Source organism: Juglans regia, chromosome 12, assembly GCF_001411555.2.
Source record: "Juglans regia cultivar Chandler chromosome 12, Walnut 2.0, whole genome shotgun sequence".
Taxonomy (NCBI): Eukaryota; Viridiplantae; Streptophyta; class Magnoliopsida; order Fagales; family Juglandaceae; genus Juglans; species Juglans regia.
In genome coordinates this window covers 26187255-26207091 of record NC_049912.1, presented here as the reverse complement: position 1 = coordinate 26207091, position 19837 = coordinate 26187255, and the positions used below count along the sequence as shown (strand labels likewise).

The 19837-nt window shown below is 32.2% G+C and overlaps 2 protein-coding genes across 4 annotated transcripts; one reads left to right on the top strand and one right to left on the bottom strand.

Annotated features, from left to right (window-relative positions):
- Window positions 1–347: 347 nt before the first annotated feature.
- Window positions 348–19554, bottom strand: LOC109005309 (nuclear transcription factor Y subunit A-3-like). 3 transcript variants are annotated; one of them, XM_018984172.2, is made up of 6 exons: window positions 19421–19554; window positions 3164–3479; window positions 2597–2709; window positions 2435–2521; window positions 1046–1216; window positions 348–917 (listed from the first exon to the last, which is right to left on the bottom strand). In XM_018984172.2, exons 2-6 carry the CDS (start codon window positions 3465–3467, stop codon window positions 636–638), a joined length of 957 nt encoding a protein of 318 aa, XP_018839717.2. In that variant the 5' UTR covers window positions 3468–3479; window positions 19421–19554; the 3' UTR covers window positions 348–635. The 3 variants fall into 3 exon arrangements, with proteins under 3 accessions (XP_018839717.2, XP_018839715.2, XP_018839718.2); XM_018984170.2 differs by lacking the exon at window positions 19421–19554 and adding an exon at window positions 4837–5062; XM_018984173.2 differs by lacking the exon at window positions 19421–19554 and adding an exon at window positions 4837–5062 and having other exon boundaries at window positions 2447–2521.
- LOC118344044 lies at window positions 14087–17939 on the top strand. The gene is made up of 4 exons (XM_035683794.1): window positions 14087–16283; window positions 16715–16869; window positions 17082–17352; window positions 17857–17939. The coding sequence occupies exons 1-4, from the start codon at window positions 14087–14089 to the stop codon at window positions 17937–17939; spliced, it is 2706 nt and encodes a 901-aa protein (XP_035539687.1).
- Window positions 19555–19837: the final 283 nt, after the last annotated feature.

The window sequence follows — 19837 nt, the reverse complement described above, 5'->3', positions numbered from 1 at the left end:
AAACAAGTGGTGGGTGGAAAACGAGTCATATGTTAACAGTGACACACCACTCGTTAATATATTACTAATCTAGTAAATACCAATAGCAAACCAAGGTTGATCAATACAACTAACACGTATTAAAACAACCAACCGTGGTATCTCCACCTTAAAACTCCACACAAGTTGATTTATATCTTTTGGTCTTAGAAACAGGCAGCACAGTTGCACCAGATCAGGTCTGGTCGGCAAGAAGGTTCAGGAAGAGTTACAACAATTTAGAATTTCCAAGTAGCTTGTTAGTGAGGGAATGATGTGAATCTGAACAACTAGCATTCCCAACTATAATGAAAAAGTAGGCTTCCATAGTCAGTTCATTTTTTCTCCCATTATGTCATGCTCAAAGGAGCAAATATGTTACTATCAAGTATCAACAATCACCTACTTAACATGATAACATTAGTCTTAAGGTGCTTGTACGCCCCGATGCGAAAATGGTACATAGCCAATAACGGTTTATGTTTTGTTTTTTGACAAGCTTAGGTGACAAGCAGTAAAACAGAAAAAAGTAAAATAGCCAAGGATGACTTCCCTTCCAGCAGCCACCTCCAAAAATGGAACAGAGACTGCTGGATGTGCGTGGTTTGCCACATCTCTCATTGGAGGGTGGAAGGAAGGTGTAGGTGCTGCTTACCACCACCACCACCACCATGCATATCAACTGAATGACCTCGCATGGTCCCACCAACAGGAGAAGGATAACAATTGAACCTAAATTCTGGTGGCTGCAAGATGTTGTCACTGTTGGAGGCACTTATCACATCAGAGCAAGAGGCAATGGATGCATCTTCTTGGAGCTTCTTTGTGTTGAGAAAACGTCCACCAGATCCTCTAGCCCTCTTTAATGCATGAAGATGCCGAGATTCATGAAGATACGGCTGTGCATGTTTTCATGATGGCATTACATAGAGAACAATTGTTTGTCAGTTTTAGATAGATGTCCATACGAAGTTTTATGCACTGCAAATAATATTTAAAGGAGTGGGAAAACAAAAAACACGCATACCTTCCGATCTTTGATGAGTTTGTTCTGAGCTTCAAGCTTAGCTCGATACTGTCTCCGTCTGAGAATTGCATGGTACTGTTTTGAATTGACATAAATGGGTTCATCCTCTGTAAGATCGAGAGGTAGGGGCACTCGAGTTGGGGTCATCCCTATGATTTGGGGATGATGAATCTGCGGGCATTTTAGCAAAAAATATCTCATGGAGTCGCAAAGAAAACACATCTTCATGCAGTGACAAACCAGAAATGATGCAATTTTACAGGTCATCGATGAATCAGCAATCAGTCTGTAATCAATCATACCGCGTGGTATAATCCACAACTTGAAACAGCTCATGACATCAACCGCATATCAGGAACAGTAGGTTTGAAACCGCAGAAGATATATAATATAACATCCAGCAATTCTTTTTTACTTATAAAAAAAATAATATAATATCCAGCAAATGTCACAATTTCTTCCCATCTCGTTGGAAAAATGAATGACGTTGAAATATCCTTGCTTCGTTAGGTGTCATCCATGCCTTCAAACTTTCAAAGTACAGACATCATTAAAAATTAGCATTTGATAGACAGGAGAGGAGAAACTTTCCTACTAAAAAGTAATCATTAAGACGAGGAAAGTAGAAAATAATAAAAGCAAAGGCGATATGAAAATAAAAATAAAAAGGGTAAGAAAGCATATAAAATGGAAAAGTCCTTCATAGACCCACTTTACAAACATTCAATCATGTGGAAGACTGCAGAAGGCCAGCAATATGTTTGTTGCACTTCAAGAATTTCAGCAGAGATAATAAGGACAACCCCGGCAGAAAAAAATAATAATAATAATAAAAAATAAAGGAATGGGAAAGGACAAAATCATATAGTTTAAAAAACATGAATATTTTAATGTGTGCAATAAAAGTAAATTTCTGTATATGATTCAGGATTTTTTTAGCACGACACAACATCTGCAAATTCCCCCAGGATGTCTTGTGTTCTGGGATTCTCAGAGGTGAAGCAAATTAGCATCAACTACTTACATATTTGTTATGCTTTTAAGTAAATAGGTTGGCCCTTGGGATTGATTTATATAGCATAACCTAATGATTTTAATGTCACATGCTAACCACAAAGTAGTGTTTACAGCCAATATATATGTATAAATACCGGAAATACTAAAACCAAAAAAACTGATTCAAAATGTTTGGGAAATTGAGGGCCAATAATCATTTTAGTTTAAACTAACTATTTTTTTGACAATTAGTTTAAACTAATTATTCAAGGAGCAACATGCCCCTGCTGCTGGCTATTTGGCAGGTTCTATCTCCATGACCAATGCAAATAAAGTGGAAACGAGCTCTTGAAAGATGGAGAAAGGGGGGGAGAGGGGGGGAGTTACACTTACTGAGGTACTTACGATAGATTGTGAACCATAAGCAGCAGACAATAAACCACCAAAATATGGATCAGCATGGGGGAATGGAATGTGAGCCTGAAACAGGAAACATAGAACATGTAGAGATCCACATCTCCCCTCACAACTATCTAAACAGAGGCATCAACTTACAACTGATTGGTTGTAATCATTCTGTGAAGGCAAGAAGAAAAAATCCTGAGCACCAATTGGTGAGGCAGATTTGATGATACCTCCAACAAGCTTCCCCTTAGTTTCAATACATCCTGCGGAAGCATGAGAACCACTAAATGAGATTCAACCATCACCTAGTAAGACAGGTGCAGTAAACCCATTATTGTTGAGGGTGAACCCATAAATGTTGTCAAGGGAGGTCTTTGTAATATATAGGGTGGTAAGTCAACTTAGACCACCTTTATAACATTTGACAGATTGAGTGGAAGAAATGATAGAATAATAGTGTGGTGGTATGAATGTTTTATATCTAATGACAATTGGCAATACACTGCATGATCTGCAAGTCTCTTTTATATATCCAGTTCAACTACATCCCTTTCCTGTTTGTTTCAGAATGTCAAAATGGTAAGGTAACTCACATGAAGACAGAAGATACACATTGAAGGATTAAAGCATTCCCAGGAAGATTGGGTACTTACATAGAACAAAGATGTATATCTTAAAATAAAATAAAAACAGAAACAAAAGGAATCAATATTTTACCTGATTGTGGTGAAACTATTCCTTGTCCACAAGCATAGCTTTCCTGCATACTAACCACTGCAGGATAAGATTCACCAGTTGATTGAGTTGAGGACGAATCCTGGTCTTGGAATTGAAAATTCAATTGCTTGGTGTTATGGCAGTGTTGTGGTGGAACTCCCATCTTCAAGCTTAAACTTCTGGGTCTAGATGATTGCTCGACATATGATTCAGCAGAATTCCCCCATGATGGACAACCAACAAAGTACAGGGATGCTGAATGTGAAACACTTATACTAGATTCTTTCTTACACAAGTTCTGCATTGGCTCGAACTACTGCTCAGAGCATTTAAGAACTATGATGAGAAATTTACTAGATTTTTTTAAACTGTAAAAGAGGAAAACATGAACTTGTTTTTAGCTTCTCTACTCATCGAAAACCACATGTTTAAATACAAGCTGCAACGAGGTTACTATTATTTGAGTTGTAGACAATAGCACCCAAAAGTTGCTACCCTTTGTGTGTGGATGTGTGCATGTGTCTGTCTATGTAAGTGTTTTAGTACACACATATACAAATTAGATTTTCCTATGGATATACTGAAAATTGGGACATTCAAACTAAGGAATTGAAATTCAAATAGACTATAAAAACTAGAGAAAGAGACTTGACTTCGTTAAAGAAGTAAACATAATTTCTTAGATCAACTTGCTCTCATCGTAACATTTTGGCAATTAAACTAACTAGAAGAACCCAACTCAAATACCTAAAAAATGTGCCATGAACTTCTAAACTATAGTACCAATTCGCACGTTCATAAAACATTCAGACGCAACATATATATCACTTCCAAGCTGCCCTGCTTTCCGTCACTCTTACAACATTTTTTAAACATTCACATTGAAATCTTAAAAAAAAAAAACATTTACATTGAAATCAATAAAAAAAACCAAATAAGTCCACATGATCTATTGCACGAACTAATATCGTATGGACACAGATTCTGCATGACTGACAAGTGAACATAGAGATGGAGAATCTATTTAATGATAACGATTAGTCAATGCACAAATTTAAGCATGCCAACTGAAGAAAACAAAAACTAGACTTAGATAGAAGTAAAATTCAGAATTAGAGATATCAAAGCGTAGTGCCAATTGACCAAGCAGATCTTGCTTACGGAACATAAAAACCTTGAATCAACTTTATTGGAGTGCAAAGACATGCGTATAAAAATATCTAGATAGGAAACTGAAAGCAAAGAAAAACAGCCAATTCGTATAAAATCTGAATAACTTCCTTTAAATTAGCAGTCCACATTTATAACCAGAAAACCTCCACCTCATATTGGAAACTGTGGGATGTATTCAACACTCAAGAGTACATTTGAAAACTTCAGAACAAAAAGCGAGACAACGAAATTTCACACCCCAAAACAACGCTAACCCATAGACTAACATCACGTGTAACTTTTACCCAAAAGAAGAAATCCATCATTTCAACCCAAACAGGAAAACTAAAATCCACTCCGAACCTCCAGAGTCCACATGCAAGCATATCAAAGATTCACTACCACTGTGTGCCAGATAAACTGAAAATAAAATTGATATAAGATAAAATAAACTAACCAATAGAAAGAAAAAAAAAGAAAAGCCAAGACCATAGCACAGAGAGAGAGAGAGAGAGAGAGACCTTGGGTATTTGCGAAGTGCAGAAAAAAGGTAAGCTTGGAATTGGGTACGTCTTTCTCGATCCTTCAAACCCCACAAAACACACATACATACCGTCCTCTCGGGTTTTGGCTTAGGAAGTTGGCTTCGGAACCAAATCCATGGCTAAATCTCCACTAAAACGACGGACTCTAGCATTCACTCGCTCAAAAAAATCTCACCACCACCACCACCACCTTCCCACTTAAAATTTCTCTTCTACGTCTCATTCATATTTAATTCTAAATCTAATCAAACTTTTTCCATTGCTTTTTAATTATATTTGACTTTAAAGTTTAAACCACTCTTCTTTGTTTTTATTTGGTTAAACGTATATCATCTGTATTTGCACATAAAAATACACATTACATAATTTACATTTAAATGGTTAAGAGCCCATAATTAACAATTTCCATCCAATTCCAATAATTAAAATAGTAAAAAAATCAGACAACTTGACACAATTGGAATCACAGAATCTTAATAATAGCTAGAAAGGTCAAAATATACCCGTTTGGATCAATTGTGATGGAAAATGTAAAACATTGAAGATTGGAGTTAGCCCTTGTTTTCTCTTTTGTATGTAGTGTTCTTAAATATCTTCAACAGCCCCTTTAATTTTCGCATTAATTTCAGAGACCAGGGCTCGATATGTACCCTTAGATTAAAAGGATAATTTTTCATATTGATATGTCTGTCCAATTGAAAGAGCTGAGCCTTGTTATTCACACTGTTAATTCGATACATGAATTTGTCTTCAAATTAGGAAGAATTATTTGTTCACTATGGAGGGGATACCGACCCATTAGGTTGGGCCTGGGCAAGATATTGAAGCCCATCTTGGCCCAAATTGCTCCTCTCTTATAGCCCACGAATCATCAATGGAACCCAACCCGTAAGTTGTATTAGAAGAAAGGGGTTACACGGCACGGGAAACAAGTCGGGGGGACAGATTTGATGCGTCGACCCTGACACTCTCCTATGACACCTAACATTAAAATATTTACATCGACAAGGAAACAGAAAACACAAACAATCCTCCATTCTCTGACGATGGGGAGACCGGACTGATTACCTACCGTCACAACACCACCCAGAGAGCCACGCCGTATTAAAGGCCATGACTATGGCAACTGTGGGCATGACGTTAACCCCTAACACAGAGTATATGATGTTCCCCTAATACCTCATATAAAAGCCAACTCCATGTACAAATAATCCTCTCTAAACTCTCTAATTCTCCTAACTAGAAGAAGTATTGATTTTAGCATCCAAGACTCCTCAGACTACCATTGAGCCCACTTTCGTCTCTTTAATTGTAGGTAGAAAAATTTTAATCCGAGTCATTGAAATTTAGCCCAAGTATACAAAATACGTCATTAACACACAATATTGCCATTAAATTAAATAAATGACAACATAGTCTTATCTTTGTCAGACAACATTACAATAGCCACTACAAAGATATTCATCAGTCGTAAAACATTATTTAAATTGGAATAAGTCAAAAGGGATTATTAATCTTGCACAACCTCTTCCCAATGCATTCCACTTCAAAGAGAGAAAGGGGCAGTAGGCAAAAATTTCTGTACGTGCAGGCTGCAGCACTGCCTCAAGTTGCATTACTTTAGTATAAGAAGATAATTAAATAAGAATAATGTTATATATAGTCGTAAAATACATAAATATTATACAGTTATTTTGAAAAAGAGTGGTGTCTACTATTAAAAAATTAATTTATTTTTATGTGGATTCTATATTTATTCATATTTTTTAAAGTGACTGCACGGCCCTTATACACTCACGACTGCAAGTATCATTTCTCTTTAAACAATTATCAAAACAGATTCCAAATTATAGTAATATTTTATATATTCGATGTTAAGGAACCTTCACTATGAAAGCTAATTACGAGGTTATTGCTGTAGTCCAAGATCCAAGAGATTAGGCTATGGCAAACAACTGATCAGCATGTCCTATTATGATTTTTCGTTTTCATAATGTGAAATGTGAATTAAATTAGACGATAAATATTAAAAGAAATTTATGAAAACTCAGAAAGGATTAATTATATGATATTTACTCATCTGAGTTCTAATCTCAACCCTTATTTAATCAAAGAAAATATCCATAATTTTTCACTTTCTAATTTATAGTCGATTATAATAAATTTTGAAAAGCACTAGAGACACAAAAGCATCACACAAATTGACGTGCCTATGTTTTTTTTTTTTAAATTAATTTATTCTTTCACTTTCCCACGTCCAGTCCCCCTCACCATTTTCTTTCTCGGAGCCCCTCCAAACAAATTGTGGTTCACTAATCGCCGATAGCACAAACGATGTCGTCAACTGCACAGACAACATCATCGACAACCCTCTACCCCTAGCTTGCTCTCTCTCTCTCTCTCTATATATATCTTCCTTATCTTAAAAGCACGTATAAAGATGAACAGTAGTGAACAGTGGCACCGTTTTTTTTTTCCAGTTCGCTTTTCTCGTTCCGTTTTGAAATTCAGTTCGAATTTCAGTGTTTCCCTTCCTCTTCCTCTTCGTTCGGTTAGCACCGTTTACAGACTAAAAATATCTAAGTAAAATATCTAATATTCACATATAAGAGATGAAATATCTCATCTAATCTATACACAATTCACATTTACAGAACAATTCCCAAACTCAACTCGAAGAAAAAATTTTTCCGTGCTCCTGAGATTTCTTCTCGCCGTTGGTACGCCGTTCACTTATATTTCACCTCTAACTTTGTTTTTCCCTTTTCTGATTCTCCAATATAATTTTCTGTTTGTCCGTGTGCCTTTGAGTGGGGGAGACGGAGGGAGACGAAGGGCTGCGCGTGGGGGACTCCGAAGGTGGGTGCGATGGTCGCCGCCTTGAGGGGGACTCCTCGGTGGTGGCCGTGAGCTTCGGTGGCGACGTACGGCGGCGTGACATGAAACAAATGGGTGAAACCCATTTTCGTTCGGTTTCCGTGGGGGAGACGGAGGGCTGCGCGTGGCGGCCTTCGAAGGTGGGTGGGATGATCGCCACCTTGAGGGGGACTCCTCGGTGGTGGTCGTGCCCTCCGGTGGCCGCGTACGGCGGCAGAAAACCACATAAATGGGAGAAACCCATTTCGGTTCTCTTTCCACGGAGGAGAAGCATGGCTGCGCGTGAGGAACATTGGTGGTGCCGGGGATGCTCATCGGCGTGAGGGGAACACGCCGGTGTAGGCGGTGATGATGGCCGGCGCTCGCCGGCAACGGGCTTCGCTGGAGGAGAGGAGCCGAGCTCCGGAATCGCGTAGGAGAGAGAGAAACTGCTTTCAAAATAAATTGTTTCCGAAATCAAATAAATGATTAACTATTTATATGTTGTATTATTTACAATTTTCCATCTGAAAATATTAAATAATAGTAAATTTTTTTTTTTTTTTTTTACAACTCTACTTTTGTTCTTACTAAAATTTTATATTGTTGAATTTTTTATATAGGTTGAGCTCCATGAAATTGAAAGTGGAAACAAAATATCTCAACAACTAGCTGCTCATATAAAAATATCAAAAGTATGAATCTTTTAACTTTTTAATTTCATATTGTGAACTGATAACTGAAATAGTTTATTTTGCTTCTCCGATTTTAGAATCTTTTAAATTATTTATTTAATATCATTTATTCAATATTTATTCTGTTTGAACTTTGAGCTGTATTAAATTATAATTTCAAAATAAATGTTATTCCAACATATTTAAATGTTATATCTTATTAGTTACATATGCATGTTTATAGAAAAAAAAAATTTAAAAATTGTTATAAAATTACTCATAAAATTCTACCGACAAATTTACTTCTATATGTAAATACTTACATCAATTTTTACAGTTTTACCCATATAATTATACATAATCAATTAGTACAATATTAAAATTTTTAAAAATCGAAAATTTAATTAAATAATTTGATAAAATAGAGTATACATTCAATAAAATCAATATTGTGCATAAACTTATATTTTAAAATATGCTTCAAGAACAAAATGAAATAAAAATTTTATAATAAATATTATACATATAATAAATATTTGATAAAAAAATAATAAAAATTAAAAATAATATGAAATGTAGAGTGTTAAAAGGTAATGAAGATTTTTTTATAATAAATACTACTAACCAGTATAAATAGTAATTAACAGTCCTGTAGTATGTGATACAATAATAAACAGTACTAAACATTACTCGTGAATAATAATAAACAATTACAGTAATAAATAGTTCTAAACAGTAAAATAAATGATAGAATTTCATTAAATATTTTAAAAAATTAAAATCGTGTAAATAATTAGAGTTTTTAATATAATTTAAATCTTATAATATTTTTAATTAACTAAAATCTTTTTATCTAAATGATTTTCTATCATTATAATATCTTTAGAATTTTCAAAATAAAAGAGATTTACTTTAATAATGAAAAATGTGAGAATAATATAAAAATAAAATATTCTGAATTTTTTCAATGCTCCTTGAGTCATTGAATATTATGATTGAATTTTACAACTTCTATTTTAAAATATGCTTCAAGAACAAAATGAAATAAACATTTTATGAATATTAATCATACCTCTTCTGCTATTATTTTATTACTAAACAATTTGTTTTCCTTTTACTATTTATAGTTGAATTAAAATTTAAAAATTGTTATAAAATTACTCATAAAATTCTACCGACAAATTTAGTTCTATATGTAAATACTTACATTAATATTTACAGTTTTACCCATATAATTATACATAATCAATTAGTAAAATATTGAAATTTTAAAAAATCCAAAATTTATTTAAATAATTTCATAAATACATAATCAATTAGTAAAATATTGAAATTTCAAAAAATCCAAAATTTATTTAAATAATTTGATAAAATAGAGTATACATTCAATAAAAATAATATTGTGCACAAACTTATATTTCTTCAAGAACAAATGAAATAAAAATTTTTTGAATATTAATAATAAAGTTTGTAAATAATAAAGATATACTTTCTGATTAAATAATTATTAGATTTTAAAAAATGAAATTTTAGTAGTGGTATTAATGAAAGTTTTTATATATATAAACTTGAGACAAGAAATTCTACCGACAAATTTAGTTCTAAATGTAAATACTTACATCAATATTTACAGTTTTACTCATATAATTATACATAATCAATTAGTAAAATATTGAAATTTTTAAAAATCAAAAATTTAATTAAATAATTTAATAAAATAAAGTACACATTCAATAAGATTAATATTGTGCATAAACTTGTATTTTAAAATATGCTTCAAGAACATAATGAAATAAAAATTTTATGAATATTAATAATAAAGTTTGTTAAAATATTAAAATTTAAAAATTGTTATAAAATTACTCATAAAATTCTACCGACAAATTTAGTTCTATATGTAAATACTTACATTAATATTTACAGTTTTACCCATATAATTATACATAATCAATTAATAAAATATTGAAATTTTAAAAAATCCAAAATTTATTTAAATAATTTCATAAATATATAATCAATTAGTAAAATATTGAAATTTCAAAAAATCCAAAATTTATTTAAATAATTTGATAAAATAGAGTATACATTCAATAAAAATAATATTGTGCACAAACTTATATTTCTTCAAGAACAAATGAAATAAAAATTTTTTGAATATTAATAATAAAGTTTGTAAATAATAAAGATATACTTTCTGATTAAATAATTATTAGATTTTAAAAAATGAAATTTTAGTAGTGGTATTAATGAAAGTAATATAATGTTACAAATTTACTGTTCATTACTTTATCTCAACAGTAATATAAACTTGAGACAAGAAATTCTACCGACAAATTTAGTTCTATATGTAAATACTTACATCAATATTTACAGTTTTACTCATATAATTATACATAATCAATTAGTAAAATATTGAAATTTTTAAAAATCAAAAATTTAATTAAATAATTTAATAAAATAAAGTACACATTCAATAAAATTAATATTGTGCATAAACTTGTATTTTAAAATATGCTTCAAGAACATAATGAAATAAAAATTTTATGAATATTAATAATAAAGTTTGTTAAAATATTTTTAAATTATAATTATATAATTATACTTCTTTTACTATTATTTTACTACTAAGCAAATTTTATTTCCTTTTGCTATTTATATCTAAATTAAAAACCTCATAATTTATTCTGATTACAGTTTTACCCATATAATTATACATAATCTATTACTAAAATGTTGAAATTATTAAAAATCAAAAATTTAATTAAAGAATTTGACAAAAACTTGAGACAAAAAATATATATAAAAACTTGCAAACAAAATATAACATTTTCATGAATTTCAAAATTTGTTGTTTCCTTTTATTTGTTTAAATATTTAATTTAACTGTAAGTTTTTTATTTCTACTTTCTTCATCAGCAATTCATGCTATAACAATTATATATTTTCTATATCTATTGGTGGTTTATTTCTAATTTTCATTATCTCTTTTTTACAGCTTCGTTAAATTTGCTGAGTTGACTGAGTTATTTTAGTCTTTTATCAAGACTACCAAGGTAACCAACAATGTTATAAATATATCTTTTTCAATAGGTTGTTTTATTCTGTTGGAATACATACTTAGATTAAAAAGGTTTTTCAATTTGCATCATTATGAGTTTCTCTTTTATCCAGTTATCGAGAAGAATTATTTCATTCCATATATAAATGAAAAGTGGTAAGCTTATATTAATAAATTAGTACAAATTTATCATTATATGATTAATTAATTCTTCGATATTCTTATAACTTTGATTCTTGTTTAAAATGATTCCCAAGGTACTACAAAACATTCTAAGATAAACAATTTATATGAGACTCTTTCTTTAGAAGAAAGAGAACATATACGACAAAAAAAGAAAGAAAAACATCTACAACAAAGGAATTTTACGAATGATACTACTCAACATGAAGAACAATTTTTCTCCCAACCAATCGTTGAGGACGAAACAAATGTGTTGGGAGATCATATAGAATCCGTACACAATAATGAAGAAGTCAGGCCATATTGTACAAAAAGACAACGCACTTTTCGTGCCGGAGCTGGAACCAGTGATATATCCTCCGTTGAACAATTCGATTATAGCTCTAATATTGGTAGTTCTGGAGCACTCTATCAGGAAATAAACACAGTTGAAATTACATCAACAAAATCTCTATTTCGGGGTAAGAAAGATGTATAAAATTAAATCGTATTTCTTTTCCTTCTTTTCCTTTCTTATATACAACTTCATTCAATGATACCACCATTTGAAACTATAGCAACTTTAAACATTTACCTCACTTTTATGATTCATCTTTCTTCCATAGGAAATCAACATCAACAATCAGCTGGTCATAGGAAAATATTACAAACAGTGCCATTTGAGGCAACTCTCTTACCATCAGTACCATTCTGTAAATTTTGTGAAGCAAAAAGATTTCAACATGAAACAAAAGGTTTTTGTTGTGCCGATGGAACAATCTCTTTAACTACAAATGATGTTCCAGAACAACTTTACCATTTGTTTACTTCCAACACAGTTGAATCAACCAACTTTCTTACGTATGTTCGCACATACAATAACAAATTTGCTTTCACATCATTTGGAGTTAAATTTGATAGAGATTTGTGTAGAAGGAACAAAGGTATTTACACATTTCGAGCTCAAGGTCAAATCTATCATTATATTAATGATTTGACTCCTTTGGATGGACATCCTTCATATCTACAATTATATTTTTATGATACCGAACATGAATTGGACAATCGTATTTATGACATTGGAAGATTGGATTCATCAACTGTTGCTCAACTTATGGATATTCTTCATGTTAATCCATACTCAACATTTTTTCGAACTCTTGGAGATCTGCCCAATTTGGAAAATCACAAAATTCATATTAGATCAGATGTGGGTTTGGATCAGCGTCTTTTTAACACTCCGTCAGCTTCTCAAGTAGCAGTTATTTGGATTGAAGATGATGATTCAGAACATTTGACAGGACGAAATATTGTGGTATTCAATCATGCAGGTGGAAGTCATATAGTCCAATACTATTTTGGCTGTTATGATCCACTGCAGTATCCATTGTTATTTCCTTTTGGTGATACTGGTTGGCACCAAGGAATATTAAGAATAAAGAAAGGTGATAGACTACCACAACAAGTAACAAGAGCATCAGTCGACCCTCAACAATCAGTATCAGCAGAACAACTGCTTATAAAGGAACAAGAAGGTTAAAATAATAATTCTTCTTTTAACTTTTAATTGTTCTAATATAACAATGTTACATTTCTAATTTATTAAATTTATTATCTTACAGTGCTGAAAAAAAACAGAAAACAACAGGTTGTCTCATGTCGCGAGTACTATTGCTACAAACTTCAAATTAGGAAAAATACAAAATCTATTTTACTATTCTCGGGCCGTTTACTACAGCAGTTTGTTGTTGATATGTACGTAAAAATTGAGACGTCAAGATTGGATTATTTTCGTAATAAGCAACAAGAGATTCGATCTGAAGTATATCAAGGAATTGTTGACAGTCTATCAATTGGACAAAGCAATGCTTCTAAAGTTGGTAAACGCATCATTCTGCCTTCTTCTTTTATTGGAGGTCCAAGAGATATGCGTAAGAGATATATGGAAGCAATGGCTTTAGTCCAACGCTTTGGAAAACCGGACATCTTTTTAACCATGACATGCAACCCAAGTTGGAAAGAAATTTTAGATGAATTGGGTCCACAAGAAGAAGCACAAAATCGTCCTGATTTGATTGCACGTATCTTTAGAGCAAAATTAGAAGAACTGAAGGATGAATTATTCAAACGGGAGATATTTGGGAAAGTTTCAGCATACGTATACGTCATTGAACATCAAAAAAGAGGACTACCACATGCACATTTCTTGATCATACTACAAAGAGATTGGAAAATCTATACTCCAGAATCTTTTGATGAAATTGTATCAGCAGAAATACCTGACAGAGAAAAAAATCTACATTTGCACAAGACAGTAAAAAGACATATGATGCATGGCCCCTGTGGAGTACTGAATCCGAACAATGTGTGTATGAAAGCAAATGGCAGTTGTAAAAACCACTTTCCAAAAGGTTTTGTACCTAACACAACCGTTGGAATCGATTGTTTTCCACAGTACAAACGTTGTGATAATGGAATGACTGTCAAAGTCAGAGGTACAGATTTAGATAACCGTTGGGTTGTTCCACATAATCCATATCTCCTCGCAAAATTTGATTGTCACTTGAATGTAGAAATTTGCTCAACAATCAAAGCAGTCAAATACCTTTATAAGTACATTTATAAAGGTCATGATCGTGTTGCTTTCAACTTGATTCCTGGACAAAACATCCAAGATATAGATGAAATCCAACAATTTCAATCAGCCAGATGGATCGCTCCACCAGAAGCTATGTGGAGAATATACGGTTTTATTCTTAATGAAATGCATCCATCAGTTTACAGTTTACATCTACATCTTGAAGATCAACATCTGGTAGCTTTTCATGCACATGACAACCTTAACAATATTCTGAGATCTGATTTTACGGCAAAATCAATGTTGACTGAATTCTTTTCAACAAATCAAACTAATGAAAATGCACGAAAACTACTGTACAAAGAATTTCCTGAAGCTTTTGTTTGGAACCAACAACACAAAATATGGACTCCAAGAAAGAAGAAAACTGTTATAGGCCGCATTGTTACAGCAAGTCCATTCGAAGGTGAAAGGTATTACTTACGGATATTGTTAAATCATATAAGAGGCCCTTTATCATTTGACCACATCAAAACAGTTGGCAACGTCACTGCACCAACCTTTCGTGAAGCAGCTACATTACATGGTTTGTTACAAAGAGATACCAGTTTGCAAGATTGTATGCAAGAGGCTTCCTTATACCAAATACCACACAGTTTAAGACGGCTATTTGCAACAATTTTAGTATACTGTAATCCAACAAATCCTAGAGAACTTTGGGAATATTTTGAACAAGATATGTCAAGTGATTTCCAAACAAGTGTTGCAACATCAGCAGATATTAGGACAAAAGTCTTACGAAGCATCTCTTCTACACTTGAATCGATGGGAAAAGACATAAACATGTTTCACTTAATAGAACATGATGTCTCTTTTGATCAGAACGAAACTGAAGCTAGAGAAATAGATGATGAATTTGCAGTTTCAATACCAGAAGAAGATCTTATGGCTTCGATGAGTCTTAATTCTGAACAACAACACGCATATGAATCAATTTTACAGAAAGTCCTTCTAAATGAATCTGCTGCATTTTTTATTGATGGTCCGGGCGGAACAGGGAAAACATTCTTATATAAAGCACTTCTCGCTACAGTAAGATCAAGAAACTTAATTGCTCTTGCAACTGCATCGTCTGGTGTTGCTGCATCTATTTTACCTGGAGGTCGAACAGCCCATTCACGCTTCAAAATTCCATTAGATCTTGACAAAAATAGTACTTGTTGTGTAAGCAAACAAAGTGCTCTTGCCAAATTGTTACGTCTTGCAAAGCTAATCATATGGGATGAAGCACCTATGTCTAGAAAAGAATGTATGCAAGCATTGGATAAAATGTTACGAGACATAACTGATTCAAGATTACCATTTGGTGGAAAAATTATCGTATTCGGTGGAGATTTTCGTCAAGTCTTACCTGTGATTCGGAAAGGCACAAGACAAGAAGAAGTTAATGCCAGTTTAGCATCGTCATATTTGTGGTCTACTTTAACTAAGATTAGGTTGAGTGAGAATATGCGAGCAAGATTCGATCCAAACTTCTCAAATTATTTACTTCAGGTCGGAAATGGAACAACACCAATCACAATTGAGAATAAGATCAAAATTCCCAATGAAATGCTCATTCCTTACAGAAATGATGTGGAGTCTTTAGATGATCTGATCGATGCAGTCTTCCAAGATATTGGCAGCTATTCAGAAAATTTATCCGAAATGACAAATCGAGCTATCTTGACACCAAAGAACAACTCTGTCGATGAGATAAATACAATACTTATTCAAAGATTTCCTGGTACAGTTACACAATACTATAGCTTCGATGAAACGATTGATACATCAGAACAAGGAATCATGGAGGATTTTTTAAATACATTGACACCAAATGGACTTCCACCTCATGAGCTGTTATTAAAAAAAAATTGTCCCATCATGTTACTCAGAAATGTCAATCCTTCAGAAGGTTTATGCAATGGAACACGTCTTATTTGTCGCAACTTTGAACGAAATATCATTGATGCTGAAATTGCAGTTGGTCACCACACCGGAAAAAGAGTTTTCATACCAAGAATTCCTTTCTTGCCAAATGCAGATGACAATAGTGGTTTTCCATTCAAAAGAACACAATTTCCTATCAGATTAAGTTTTGCAATGACAATAAATAAAGCACAAGGACAGACATTAGATTTTGTTGGTGTATACTTGCCTCAACCTGTATTTTGTCATGGCCAACTCTATGTAGCACTATCAAGAGCCAAGACTTCTGCTTCAGTAAAGGTTCTTATAAGACCAGTATCAACTCAAGATTGTGAAGAAGCTGAAACAAATAATATTGTTTATAAAGAATTATTAACACTAGCATATCCATCATAAACTTCTGTAAGTAATCAAATTTCAATATATACCTCTCAATTAAATACAATTTGTTTTTCCATTATGTAATTTTCAGAACTTCCTGTTTTTCTATTATTGAAATTGTCTTATTTAAATTCAATTGTTTAAACTAATATTTTTTTTCTCTTCATTTATAAGTAGGCTTCAACATGCGGACTATCTATACCTCAATCAAAGACATTACTCCAAGTACAAAAAATTGGAGCATCAAGATGATTGTGTCAGACAAATCTCCCAAACGTACTGCACAACATTCACCGACAAAATATCAAAATCTGACATTGATAGACCCTGAGGTAACATTGATATCATTATCATTCTTGCAAAAATATACTTAATATTTATATTATATTCCTTCACATGATATATCCAAAATAAATATGTTTTCCCCTTACAGCATAGATTCATTCTAACTATATTCTCAGATTAAATCTTATATATATTTAATAAATACTATTTTACAATCAATAGAATAGAAATAACTATTCATTTATACAATATTATGCAGGGCAACCGACTACAAGCAACAATTTTCGGCAAAGATATAGACCTACGTAATGACATGTTGCACATCTTCCGGTCTTACTACATCAGTAATGCTTATGTTAAGCCTTTAGATCCCAGGCATAGAATTGAAGCGCATGAATACCAGTGGATCTTAAATTCAAGAACAATCATCGAAAACATTCAAGATAACGAAGTGGAATTACAACCACCAGAATATGATATTATCCCATTCACCAATCTGCATGAGTACAAAGACACTAGAACTGAAATAGGTAAATATCACATCGATATATTTAACGTACATCTTGATATTCTTATTCAGTTTTCACAATTTTTTTTTTTACATAATTGGACAGCTATTCTGGCGATCGCAATATACATGAAACCTCCTAGAGAAATTACCTCAAAACATGGGCCAACAAAAATTCAAGAAATATATGTTATCGACCAGAGGTAAAAAAGATTTCTCAACTATATATGTGATATTTATAAATTCTTTAATTAACTTATTTTCAATACTATTTCATCATGCTACACTTTTAAATATTTTCTCCTAAAATTTACAGCCTAATGCCCATATGGTTGACTATGTGGAGTCGATTTGTGGATGGTGAATGCCGAACAATCTCTGATATTATTGAAGCTAAGCCAACTCTACTCGCAACACGTATAAAAGTTGGTTCATACAATGGTATATCACACAACTTATAATATCAACATTTATTAAAAATAGAATGTTATTATCTACTAACAAATATCTTTTCTTTATAATATAGGTCTCTCTCTTTCGTCTCAACCAACAAGTATATTTACCTTAAATCCTGTCATCCCTGCTGCAACTCCATTATGTCAATGGTAATTCTTTCTTACTTTATTATATACATATACAATTTGTACCTACTATATCTTTTCCTCCATTATTTCTCTCATTCATTTTAAATTATTCTAAAAATATTTAGGACAATGCTAAACCATGCACTGCTTGAAGAAATCGTCGAAAAAAATCTACATCACACAACGGCATCAGCATCAGCATCGACATCAAATGTTGACATGAAAGACATAATTAAGCTTGATGATCTTGCTGGTTTTCTTAAATCATTACAGCCGATGACGGTACATTTCTAACCTTATCTTAAGACTACATATTATTTACAACCACTAAAAATATATATCTGTTGCAAAATTAATGCAGAAAGCAAAATTTTGGATTAAAGCAACTATTTGTGTGGTTGATCTCCATCAAATATTCTTCTACATGTCCTGCATTGGATGTAAAAAGGGGACTGGATATGAACAAAATGAAAAATTTCAATGTTATCATTGCAAATACATGAGTAATGCACAACCACGGTATACATCTTATATTCATATTTTACGTCGTAAATGTTCCTTTAATCAATTTTATATTATATTTAAATTATTGCTTAATCATTCAGACTAAAAAATATAGTTTGTTTATATAGCTGTCGAGCTTACATCGAAGTTGACGATGGTAATGGACGACTAGGAGCTGTCATGTTCGGTAAAATCGCAGAAGAAGCTCTAGGTTGCACAGCAATCGAACTAATGGAACATACAGGAGAGGTAACCAACTTATTCAAATTCCAATTTATATTTTAAAAAATTTTAATTTTAGATATTCAAATAGGAAGTTATTAAAAATATATTTTACATTAAATTTATTCACCATACAGGAACATTTACCGTATATCCAAAATATTGCAAAATTATGTTCAACAAAAAAATGGATCATACAATTGGGTGCAGATTTAGATCAACTCCAAAAACAACGTCACAAAAACTTCAACGTTCTCTCCATAAATGCTGCGAATGAGGAGAACAATACTGTGAATGAGGAGAACACACCACTTTGAATCCATTATGTAATATTCAGTTGTTTCAAACTTTACTTTTAGTACCAAAAGAAACAATTATGTAATATTTAGTCGTTTCAGACTTTACTTTATGTAATATTTAGTTGTTTCAGACTTTACTTTTAGTACCAAAAAAACAATTATGTAATATTCACTTTCCTGACTTGCTTAAACATATAGTCTGTCTAAATCTATTATCAGAGACTTTAAACAATTATAATTTGCTTAAACAATTAATTATGTTATCTTCATAGACCTTATCATTAATTTCTCTTCTTCTACACTAGATGTTTATATTTTAGAATAATCTAACACAGGGCAAACGTGCATCGCACGTAGATCCACTGCTAGTATATATATATATATATTTAATTGTTGAGAAAATGAAAGAAATTACAAAAAAAAAAAAAAGCATTTAAAAGGGAGGGAAAAGGGAGAAACTATGGAAAAAAACGATGTTTACCTGTCGACAAGGAACACGAGCGGCAACGGCAACGTTGGCTATTTGCTAAAGCTAGTTTCGACAAACGACATGGTTCTTTGCTGGGGACGAGGATGCTAGTTTTCGACCAGGGGAAGGGAGGGAGGGAGAGTGAGGCGTAGGAGAGGGAGGAAAAAAAAAACTTCAACTAATGTGAGAGTGACACGTCCGCTTGTAAAATTATTTTGTCTCTCTAGTAGCACTAAGAGATTTTAATGGCATGCATATTCATGACTTATATTTTTAGACAATCATGCAAGTGTAATTCTTTTAGGCCATCTTAATGTAGGGAAGTATAATTTCAGGACAGATTTAATTATACAAAATCAAATTATCTCATCTTATATAATCATTATAATTTTTTTAAACTCTCACATAAAATATAATAAATAATTTAAT